General features: G+C 36.5%; 1 protein-coding gene across 1 annotated transcript; it reads left to right on the top strand.

The window, feature by feature from the left end:
- The first annotated feature begins 1,233 nt into the window (after nucleotides 1–1,233).
- LOC136969950 (ras-associated and pleckstrin homology domains-containing protein 1-like) lies at nucleotides 1,234–3,299 on the top strand. Its single transcript, XM_067264276.1, has 3 exons — nucleotides 1,234–1,425; nucleotides 1,800–2,027; nucleotides 2,109–3,299. Exons 1-3 carry the CDS (start codon nucleotides 1,417–1,419, stop codon nucleotides 3,297–3,299), a joined length of 1,428 nt encoding a protein of 475 aa, XP_067120377.1. The 5' UTR covers nucleotides 1,234–1,416.
- The last annotated feature ends 9,264 nt before the right edge of the window (nucleotides 3,300–12,563 follow it).

Here is a 12,563-nt window from a genome sequence, read left to right as displayed (position 1 = left end):
AAAAATCTGTTATTTTGCAATCACTCAAAACTTTATTAGGTAACGAAACCAGACCGGTATACTTAATATTGGTATTTCTATAGTCACGATTTGAACCATACTCGATAGCTAAGCTTACTTTTTTTATCAAATAACTCAAGAAAAATACAGAAAACAAGAGTTTATAGTGTTTACGGTACGTTTTTTAATAAGGCAAATGGAAATTAAAAGTTAAACGCGTAAAAAAAGTATTCGGAATCGTTAAAATTCCATTAGTAAGTAAGCCGAAACTGTAACTTGGTTTTTTATTATCGGATGAATAAAAAAAACGATTTTTTGCCAGCATGTGCTTGTAAGAATATGTAAAAATCCGATCAAAATATTCTTCACACGTAGAATGAGGTGGGTGTAACTAGTTCATCCGGAGCAAGTAAACAAGGGGAAAACCACTCTTCCTTTGACGTCATAACAGGATCTTTCTTGACCGACAGACACGTTCCTGCGAATTATAGGTCGAATTCGGGGAAATAATTTGGTTTGCCTGACCAACACGCAACTTATCGGGAGCACTTATTATTATGCAAGAGGAAAGATGCGAATCTGTTTCATCGGGTGCTGTCACTTCTCGTCTAACTTTATTTACTTAGCAGGGTGTAATCCTTATACAACGCAATCGGTTTATACGATCCGCGGGGATTAAAAAATAATAATAACGACATAATTAATTTTAAAAAAATCCAAATTAAGTTTTCTCTTCACTTGATAAAAATCGGTTGACCTCCATTTTGTTTCAGATAATTTAGAGAGGTTTTTTTTAAAAAAATATATGCGATGTTTACTTTGCTGTATATGATAGACCTATATCAAAAATAAGGGAAAGGAGGGAACCATCTTAGGATAATGGAGGCCGAGTTGATCACGCTGATGGATCAATCACCGCCATCGACTGGTTTATCAGTTTACATTCGACTTCCGATTTATAATTGATTCATCGAGCCATATCTTATAGAATCGTTTCCGCGATTCGAACATTTGGGATTAATTTGTTATGTAAGAAATCCAATACGTCGTCACAAGACGAAGGTAGGTCAGTGTCCTGTCGGTTCTGTATTTCCTCAGCTAAAGATTAGTCCTAGATCAGGTAGGGTCGACATGGGGACCCCTCCCGCAAAACCGGTTGTCCGCGGGCATTAAAATGATCTCTGCATTAAAATGATCATTCGATAGATTTTTTTTTCTTTTTGTGTTTCTTTCTCCGCCTCCTTCGGATGAGTTTTTTTTACGCCTCAAACATTCTGATGCAGGACACTGAACTAGATGGGTGGCTGACCCAGTATAAATTGAAGCGGACACTTTCGAATCTGCATTGTCTGTCGTAGGCAAGTGGATCGACAGGTGGATCGGGATCGACTCGAGTACCGTTTTACCTACGCCGTTATGGAGAAAGTGAGTACAGTAAAAGTGTTTTAAAGGTGCCCGTGGATTACCATTTCGAAGACCTCGATTTTTGGGAAATCGCTTCCGATCATTAAGTGCATTTGTTTTTTTTTTAATGGATTAATTTAGAATTTGTGAATTTGTAGGAGGTGGATGTTGTTCTAAATTAATTTCTCTAAGTAAATTTTGATCTGAATTACTTTATTAAATTACTCGATTATTTTTAATAAAAATTTAATTATTTAAAGATATTTTATTGATTATTATACCGTGGTTTAGAATTAGATTGTAAAATAATTCGTCGAGGTTTGAAATTATGGTGGAAACATAATGTTGATGTGCTTTAGTTACTAACATTTCTCACAGTGATTTTTATCTTGCAGACCACGTTTATCGTGGTGGCGGCGGCTATATTACTGTTAGCCACAATTGTGCAAGCCGAAGAGAAGAAGGAGCAAGTGTCAAATGAATCAAATAAAGAAGAAAAATCGCTTCAAGCCGAAGCCAGCAGCAAAGAAGACGTTAGAGATCCACTGGAATCGCAAGCAACCAGTTTGAGAAACACGAAAGAAACACTTCGGGCTTCGGAGACTAGCGATCCGCCACATCCTGTAAGTTGTTAATTTAATTTAAATGTTAGAATTATTCGTGAAATAGCATTTGATTTTAAACTACAAATTTTCATAATTTAGGCTCCGGAACCTTATCAGTTTAGTTTTGAAACGAAAGATCCAAAAGCGGGAGAACAATTCCGTAAAGAAGATGGTAACAAAGATGGTGTAGTAAGAGGATCTTATGGGTTCCGAACACCCAACGGAATTTTCCGTGTCGTGGATTATATAGCCGATTCCCTTGGATTCAGAGCAAAAATAAGATCTAACGAACCGGGCATATCTAATAGGCATCCTACTGGTGTTAAAGTTGAAGCTGAGGGTGGAGGGGAATTAATAGGATCTGGAAGACCTCCTCCTCCACCTCCATCTGTTATAGACGAGGGTGAAAGAGTTCCGGTAGCTATTAAAAGTTTTGGTCAACGCGTACCTGCACCTCTTCCTCCTGTAATTGAAGACGAAAAAGTCGCAATAGGTGTGAAGGATTTCGACCAACGTGTACCTGCTCCTATTTCACCAGTAATCGATGGAGGTGAAAAAGTCGCAATAAGCGGGTTCGGTCATCGTGTTCCACCGCCTCCACCACAAGCTCCGGTACAAGTGACTTACTTTAACAAACCACCTCCCCCACCTGTTTCAGGAGAAGTTTCGACTGGAGTAGATTATGAAGAGCCATATGATTCACCAAGAGACTTCAAGAAACCTGATGGATTCGACTCTGAAGGCTTGCCTCCACCGCCTCCGCCTCCACCTCGATCTCCTCCGTCTACTCTTGTAGTGAAAGATTACTCTCCCCCTCCACCACCTCCTCCTTCTAAAGTATACATTCAAGAAAAAGTTCCTGTAAGAGATGCTGATATTCCATCACCGCCGGTGAAATCTCTTGTTCATTATAATGTTTGGTTTAATAAATATGCTCCTCCCCTTGGAAGCTATGTAGACCGGGAAAAATATTCACCACCACCACCATCACCACCATCTGATGATTATGTTGAAGACCATGCCGCTATTAAGGTGCAGCCTCCTTCTGGAGATTACGAAGAACATAAAAAATATGTGCCCCCTCCTCCTCCACCGCCACCTCCACCATCTCAGGATTACGAAGGAGATGACCTTGTAATAAAAAGCCACCATTCAGGGACTATGATTATGATCAAAGAGAAGAATTACCACCACCACCACCACCACCTCCTCCTCCATCTACAAGTAAATCGTATCAGCAGAAAATTGTTTTCAACAAGGAAGTGGTTCCACCTCCTAAAGATTATTTAGGGGGAGTTTCTTACGTAAAAGAATCTCTGCCTCCTCAAAATTATGATGGATTATCATATGGTAAGGATCCTGAAAATCCTGCACAATATCCACGAAATTATGATAAAGATTTCTACGGCAAAGGTTATAATTTCTATAAAGGTCCAAGAATTACAGTCATTTATCACGATCTTTATAACAACATGATGGGTTTTAGACCTTATAAATATCCAGTTCATGATGGCAGAGACGACGACTACTTTGTTTTGAATAAAGCTAAGAAATATGTCCCTTTCTCACCTCCACCACTGAAATCTTACCAGAAAGAAATAGTCTACGAAAAGGAAGCTCCACCACCACCACCACCACCTCCGCCTCCTCCTGCTCCTTCTAAACAATATCACTTTTCATACAATCAAGGACCACATTTATCCTCAGATCCTAAAGACTATAATGGAGAATTATATAATAAGGAACCAATAATAACTCCCTCGAAAGATTATGACGACGAATATTCTTACGATAAAAGACCACTTCCACCTGTTAAAGAATACGACGGAGCTTTTTACGATAAAGAGAGATTACAGCCACCTAAAGATTATGCAGATAGTTATTCGTTTGATAAACGTCCACCGCCACCGCCACCGCCATCACCAAAGGATTATGCAGATGAACATTCGTTTATTAGGGCACCACCACCTCATGGTGAGAAATTCTTAGACAGAGATTATGATTTCTATAAAGGACCCAGAATTACAGTTATCTACCACGATCTTTATGATCATTTAATGGGTTTAAGACCTCATAAATATAGGCATTACCCTCCTCAAGATCCAGAATTTGTCTTAAGCAAAAGTAAAAAGTATGTTCCCTTTTCACCTCCACCTCCACCGCCACCTCCGCCAGCCGAAAAATTACCTTTACCATACGAAGATTTCAGATCTCCACCCGAACCCAAAGTTATTCGCTTCAAAGGTCATAGAGATTACGGAGATCGACCGAATGGCGATAGATATCAATCTATTAATGTTTACGGAGGTAAACCAGGGGATGACGGATATAGAGACTTTTACCCAATTAGACACGGCGGTCCTCGTTTAGTAACTTTTAGCAAATGTAGAAATGGCGGATGCGGACCCTTTCCCGGTCTAAGATATAACGGATGCAAAGGTGGTTGCGGTTCGGGTTTGGTATTGGGAGGAATAAGGTCTATCGATGGAGGAGCACCCGGAAGGGTAGTGGTTAGAAAACCAGAAATTTCGCCCCCGAGACCCGTGGGTATAAAAGTGATAGCTATCACTACCAAAGCTGTTCAACCCGAACCTCCTACCGCCATTATCGTAAGCAAACCTCAACCTAAAGTGACTAAAATATTACCTTTATTACTCGCCATCAAACCAACTGGTAAGTGTGCTTTGGTTTGTGGAAAGTAATTTACCGAATTGCCATATAGAGACTAAAACTCTTCGGGAGAAAGTTGCAAGTATTTAAGGAAGATCTCAAGAGCATTTTTTAATCTAGTGCCACAATTCTGCGAGTGCAAAAATAAACAAATACGGCGCATTTACTTATTTTTTTAATGTACTTTATCCATTTTCAGTCATCGAGTGTTATATATTTAGTACAAAAATGATTTAATTATCCTTTAATTTCGAGATGATGTAGTAAATTATTGAGTATGTATAATAATTGTATCCTTGCGACCACAAATACTCGATAGTTTTTAAAATTACAACAAAAAATATGGTCTTTATATATATAAATATATTTATGTTATTAAGTCTATCTGTGAAATTCGTGTTTATGTTGCCACTTTTATTGTTTTGATTAAATATATTTATTAAACTTGTTTGTTTGTTTATGATTAGTTGCACCATTGATTCTTTTAAAACCGATTTCACGCTTCATCACACGCATGACTTTTCGTCATGGCTTGTTAAATTTGAAAATTATGACTGGTTAAGGCTTGTTACGCAAAAAATTCGTTAAAATTCAATAAGACAGCAGCAAATTGGTAGTAATTTATAACACTTCAATTAAATTAATGAACTACCAATTGTAACACTAATTTTTGTGGATTACAAGAAAATTGGCATTAAATAATAATAAATACCCATAAAATTGTTAACGGCTATTGCAATTTCTATGAAAATGTTATGAATTCTGACAAAACTGCCCATTAATGAGAAAGTGTAGTGGGATGAATTGCACAGTAGATTATAAATTATTTAATGTAACGTTGTAATTAATTTCAAATAAAAGTTTTTCTAGTATGCATTTAAAACAGAATGATGCACGCGAATGACGTTGTAGCAATTACAATTATTTCTACTGACTTTCGGCTCATTGCTAAATTCACTAATAATAGCAAATGTAATGAAAGTTTCATGTTTCGAACGGGGGCACAGATGAATACGTCATCCTCAAACAAAACTAAAGCATTATAATCTTCGAATTAAACTGCGTAACTGGTTTAAGCTATTGCAATAGGGTCGAAATGCAATGCATGACTGAAGATTATGATAAAATACCACTTAATCAGTCATGCTTAGTTGGTTAACCATAATTGTAATTTGGAAATAACATGACAGATAATACAAAGCGAGATTATTAATGATTTTTTCCTATAAACCGGAATGTTTTTTATAGAAATTTAAAAATATATTTTAATTTGATTGACACGATTGCAGCAGCTTCCGAGAGATCCGCCACAGATTTCAGAAATATCTTTTCTATTGCCACTATAAATCTTCTTGACAGCGAAATACATAGCCTTTGTATAATATTACAGAAGAAATATAAGCGATGGTTTACCTCTACGTATTTTAAATTCAGTTCACATCTCCCATTAGGCCTAATTAATACTTGAATTGTTCATTATACAAATAACATATTTAACTTCACTTCTCTTTCTTTATAAATAAATGTTTTACGAAGGTTTTTAGGAAACGAGTTGTGTTGCACTACAATAGATTCGGCTTATACAACCAAACGGGTTCCTTAAAAGCCCTTTAAAATTAAACGTATTCCTACGATTTCCCGTAAGCTGAGCGTCAAAAAATGAAATTATGCTTCCAGAAATATAATTTTAATTGTGTAATATCTATCAGACAAAGATGTCAACAATATATACAACAATATATAGCCTATATATATAATGGCAACTCGTAGACGTTGGTTAATGTTATTACACCATAAATAACCTTTTTTTTTTTTTTTTTTTTTTTTAACTCTTTCCGCCCTGTGGGCACTAAGAGGGCCTCTTTTAGTAGGCCCATTATGGGTTCGGCCAGGCCCACAATGGGGCGACCGGGTGATGAGGGACGGGGCCCGACATATCCGAACGGACCACCCCCGAAAAATTCCTGGGGATTATTCGACCCGTTCGGATTCGATCCCGGGTCCCCCAGAGCGGTAGGCTGCCACCTTTACCGCTCGGCCATCCGGCCGTCACCATAAATAACCTGCGTTAATAACAATCAATAAAAAACTTCAAACATTTAAACATTTATAGTATATGAGAGATCAATAATGATTAAAAATACTTGACATAAAATGGCAAATATGTTGAGACTGAGTTGCCAGGTGCTTGGGGTTAAGTTCGGCAACGCATTTGTTTTTAGATGCCAATTCTCTCGTATATCCATTTGTGGTTTATGTGGTGTTATCAAATTAGTATCCGGGTCTTCAGTGAATTTGCCATTCTCTGAAGATCTGTCTCCCAATAGATGGACCCTCATATACGTTGAAAGAGAACATTTTAACGTGATTCCACAGTGATGATGCGTTTAGGCAGGCGTTAAGCTAGTCGGCAGACAAACCAACAATTTATCATCAACAATAAAAAAACCATCAATCTATTATCAACAAACCAACAACAATCAGCATTTATTTATAGTTTTTGCCAACAAATGGCGCTACACTTAAAGGCAGCAAGTCAGATGCTGAAACTATACTGCCCCAATATTTTGGGGCGACGGCCGGATGGCCGAGCGGTCAAGGTGGCAGCCTACCGCTCTGGGGGTCCCGGAATCGAATCCGAACGGGCCAAAAATCCCCAGGAATTTTTCGGGGGGTGGTCCGTTCGGATATGTCGAGCCCCGTCCCTCACCACCCGGTGCCCCATTGTGGGCCTGGCCGAACCCATAATGGGCCTTCTAAAAGAGGCCCTCTTAGTGCCCACAGGGCGGAAAGAGTTAAAAAAATATATATATATTTTGGGGCAATATACAGCTGTGTCGATTCTATGGTCTAAGTAATATTCATACAAAATATTCTCCCCCGAAAGAAGTTAGATCGACACGACTCTATTGTTAACAGAAAAGTATGACGAACAGGGGCAAGCCAATACTAATTTGAGATGGAAAGCATACGTTTTAAATAAATATGACTAAAAATTGCAGCCCGGCATTGTGACAATGTCACAATAAATAATTGCTCATTGTTGTTATTATCATCGAGTGATGTGATTGTTCCGTCTTCGGTATTAGTTCTGTTTTCTTAAAACTCTTTCCACTAAGAGGGCCTCTTTTAGCGAGCGCATTACGGGTTCGGCCAGGCCTACAATGTTTGTTTAGTTATGGCAACGCAACACTAAACCGCCTAGGGGTTGCCTTCTAGAGGTGTTTTATAAGGGAGAGCCAGTTTGATAGAGGCCAGTTTGGCCTCTATTTAGGCGTTACAGACGTGGAGAAGACCCGAAAAACTCCACGTGGTCAGCCCGTCCGAGCGAGGCGCGAACCCACAACCGAACTCCTAGTGTTCAGGAAACGAAGACCGCTTGGCCACTAGGCCCACAATGGAGCGGCCGGGTGGCGAGGGACGGAGTCCGACATATCCAGACGGACCACCCCCGAAAAATTCCTTGGGCTTTTCCGATCCGTCCGAATTCGATTCCGGGTCCCCAAGAGCAGTAGGCTGCCAACTTGACCGCTCGGCCATCTGGCTGTCTAAGTTCTGGTTGGTTGAGCTGGTAGGGCTTCAGCTTCTACGCTAGGCATCACCGGCATTAATGGTTGAACAGTTGGTGGCGCCATCTAGCGGTAGGACTTCGGTGTTGTCTTCATTATCGTCATTAATGATTAATGACGATGACGTAGAGGTGGAAAGTATATTATCTGTTCTATTTTCTTCGGTTATGCAGCTGTCATTTTTAGACTCTACACTATTTTATTGCAATAAAAAGTCGAGAAAAATTAGAGAAATAGAATTAAAAAAACATTTTTATTAGCGGTTTCCTTTTTTGAAACCCAGATTCGTACGTTCCTTTCATTGACCTAAATGTTTAATTTTAGATTTTTATAATGTATAATTTACTGTATTTTTTGTTCTAACCGTTTTTTCATAATTAAGTAAAACAATAACAGAAAATATAATGGAAAATAGAAATCCAATAATCTAATATTGGATTTCTATTTAATAAACTTCCTTCCCGAACTACAGAATATGAAATTAAGAAAAAAAAATCACCTTTTAAATTTCTTTTACCGTAACGCCGAAAGCACCCGAAATTTTTACAAACGTACGTGTTAGAATTAAAACAGAATAAATATTTAAATAACAAAACAAAATACCTGAATACTTAGTACCTATCTGAAATATTTTTGTTCTTGATATATATTCAAAAACGTGTGTAACTTCTACACTTAGTTAATGCACTTTTCTCACACACATGTTGACATCAGCAATTTGCCATGTTATTTTGTTGTTTACACTGCATTACGCTTGTGCCACACCGGCAATCTAGGGTCTCCGATATAACAAAATTTAAATATGGCGTCATACTATAGTCATTAGTTCAGGATCGGCGCGTGGAGCGAAACCACCCTTTCAAAAGAGCGGCATTTTCGGTTTACATGTACAGTACATTGTAACGAATAAAAAGTTCAACAAGTAAATAATTTACTTATTGGGCTTTTTTAATGATTTATCAATGTAAATACGTCAATTGGCTCTCTATCTTCTATTTTGCGCCGTGCCGGAGTGCACTGGCACTGATATTTTTCAGGAAGTCAGACAAACGTGTTTTCTTCTAATTCTATTGATTATAGAGAATCGCTATTCGCTAGAATCTTAGAACTTACAAGGAGACCCTATGGCTTTGGGAAAACGGATTTTGATGATCTTTGGTGTAGAGGTAGTACACCATGTACCTGTAAAATACTAAAGTGCAAAACTCAAATATAATCGAGAAAAAACAACTTAAAGTTTTCTTTAGCACTTATATATAAGTTACGCCCCAGTACGCTCAAGCGGAAGTACGCGTGAGTGGTAGCGCTCCTGACTCGTATGCTTGGGTATCAGGTTCGATTCTCTTTGTGTTCACTTTTTTTCCCCTTTTTTTTATTCATAAATACTTAGTGTATTCATTTACTCATTCATTTTTTTATTATTATTTATTGATTTTTAGTATTTTTTATTATTTTAATTTCTATATTCCATTTCTAATATCTTTGCTTTAAAGACCCATCTTTTTCAAGTTGAGAGGGCGCTACTTATGCCGGGTTTGAATAAGGTCTAGTCTTTTTCACCGTAAACAGTTCATTTCTGAATTGACACGAATAGACTTATTTGTGCAGTGAAATTTATTTTGAAAACTTATTTTATAACTTAAAAAAAATGTCATGAAGCGAAGCAAGTTCTACACGTTGTGACGAAAAAACTGTTGATGATAACGCTTTATACAGTGATGTATTGAAGCATCGGTACTGATACACTATCTGAAGATGCTATGCCGATAGGCACAGAATTATACAATACATTGGATGTGTTGAATGAAAAAAACTTTATAATTGATGACGAATTGATTTACGTCCAAGAAGAGTGTACAGAAGGAAATTTCGAAGCAGTTAAAGATGACTCATGTGATTACTATGTACCTGATGAAAAAAAAAGAAAAAATATAGAAGGAATATATTTCACTGGAATGTAAAATCATTCAAAGTTTAAAAGTAGCAAAAGCCCACCCTATGTGGAAACTACAAACATTACAAAAAAACTGATGTAGTCATTTGAAAAGAATGGATCATTTAAAATTATGGGAAAAAGATGTTGAATGTGGTGGAACTATTTTTGATAAATATCATTTGATTGATTCTTGGACGTATGACCGCTTTGTCGAAGTGAGACAAAAATTATAAACAACCGACTACAAGAAATTTACAGCAATGGGCTTTAGCTGCTGCTAGTCAGTTTTCTGATTTGCAGTTTAAAATGTTAAACCAGTGGGTGGGTAAATTCAAACAAAGACACCACATCTGTCAACGAAAAATTACCAAATTTGTATCACAAAAAAGAAGCATGTACCATGGAAGATATCTTGGCCTCTACAGAAACATTTCTTATTCAAACTTTGATAGTGACCGTCATCAATACAGATCAAACAGGTATATAAAATTTTTTAACTATAAACAAAGTACTTTATATTCCATTATTACATTTAATCAAAGTAAACCATAAGACTTAATCGTAATTTTGTTACATTTTCAGGATGTTAATACCAATCAAATTTCAACGGAACATTAATGGAAAAAGGAAGTAAAAGTGTTTGTAAGAATACAAGACATGAACAAGGTTTCTCACACACACATACAGCACAATACAGTATAACATTATCTGGAAAATTATTACCTTATGTTTATATTTGTTTACAAGAACCTACAGGTAATTTTGGGCCAAGAATAAAGAGAAACATGGAAGAATATATAAAAAAATACAAATGTTACCGTCACATCAAAATCAGGAAAATTGACCACCGATCTTTATACTAATTTTCTGACAAAATATTTGATGCAATATGTTCAGAAGAATAAATTTCTTTTATTCATTGACTCATGGACAGGACAAACAAAAGCAGAATTGTAAGAAGTATTCCAAGATGACAAAAAATGCCTACATGCACAATTAAAATTATACCACCAAAATACTCTGTTAGTTCAACCATGTGATGTCTATTTTTATAGACAAATAAAAAATTTCATTAAACGATTACAAAATCATGCTGAACTACTGGACAAAAATTATGAAATTCATTCTCAAGAGGATTGCCTGAAAATACATTCAATTATCAGCACCAATATTTTGTGACTTGATAAAATATGCTTGGTATATGCCTGTGGACTCTGTGATATAAGAAAGTTTTTTACAAATGTAAATAGTGTTTTTTTTCTCATCAGACCATTTACAGATAGCTTACAATTGTAAAAAAGCAGCATTTATTTGTTGTTCTTGGTGTAGACAGAATTTTTGTTTTGAATGTTTTTACCATAAGTATCATTCAGGATCATGTACATCTGACAATGATATGTAATTATATAATATTGCTTCAGTAAATTAAGTTACTTTTTCTCGATTATATTTGAGTTTTGCACTTTAGTATTTTATAGGTAGTACACTCACATGGTGTACTACCTCTACACCAAAGATTGTCAAAATCCGTTTTCCCAAAGCCGTAGGGTCTCCTTGTATTTTTTCACTGGTGCAAGATTCCTCCCCCCCAGTTACATTTAAAGCATTTCATCTTTTAGTGGAACATCCTTAACCTGAAAAGGTGTGATACAAGATGGGAAAGTTGTATTGATGCATTAAAAGTAGATATATATAATTTAGAAGTATATGATGTGCTAATAGAAAATTATTTGGATGAACAGATAGCAATTTATTTTTGGCTTTAATCTCTAGCATTTAAAATATTTAAATTTTTGTGCAGAGTTATTTAGTATGAAGTGTTCTTGAGTTTTAATAATTTGATACTGTCTTATGGGAATGCATCAGAAATTTTAGTTCAATTTTAGGGAATGTCTCATTGATTGTAACAAATGCTCTTCAGTGCCATAGTAGTAATTACCATGAAAATATCTCCAGATCGAGCTCTAAAATTGGATCAGAATTGAGCATAAAAAAATATGATTACGATGGAAAAGATAATTCTTCACCCCCCCAAAAACTTTGAAACAAGCTTTTTAATTATTTAGTGGATATTTGTATAAATTCCAAGGAGAAAAAATAACAATAAATTGAGATTTTATATGATATTCCACATCTATAAAAAAATTTATAGCCTTTCCCTTACCTTACCAGCGACTGAGAAAAAGGGTGGCAGAAACTTGGCTAGCCTCAGGTGGCAATTTTTGACACTCCGGCCCTGCATTAGTTCATAAAAGATTGGTAGGGCACCAGAAAATTGCAGTTTTTGCCCATAGGATAAAGTGCCATTGGGCATATGTGCCATGTGTATAATGCTTAGCAAAACTACATACAATAAGTTTTGAAATTCAATGTTTACCA

This window comes from Centruroides vittatus, unplaced genomic scaffold (genome assembly GCF_030686945.1).
Source record: "Centruroides vittatus isolate TY-2023 unplaced genomic scaffold, ASM3068694v2 contig_1832, whole genome shotgun sequence".
Classification (NCBI taxonomy): domain Eukaryota; kingdom Metazoa; phylum Arthropoda; class Arachnida; order Scorpiones; family Buthidae; genus Centruroides; species Centruroides vittatus.
This window is presented reverse-complemented; position numbering and strand designations above follow the sequence as displayed.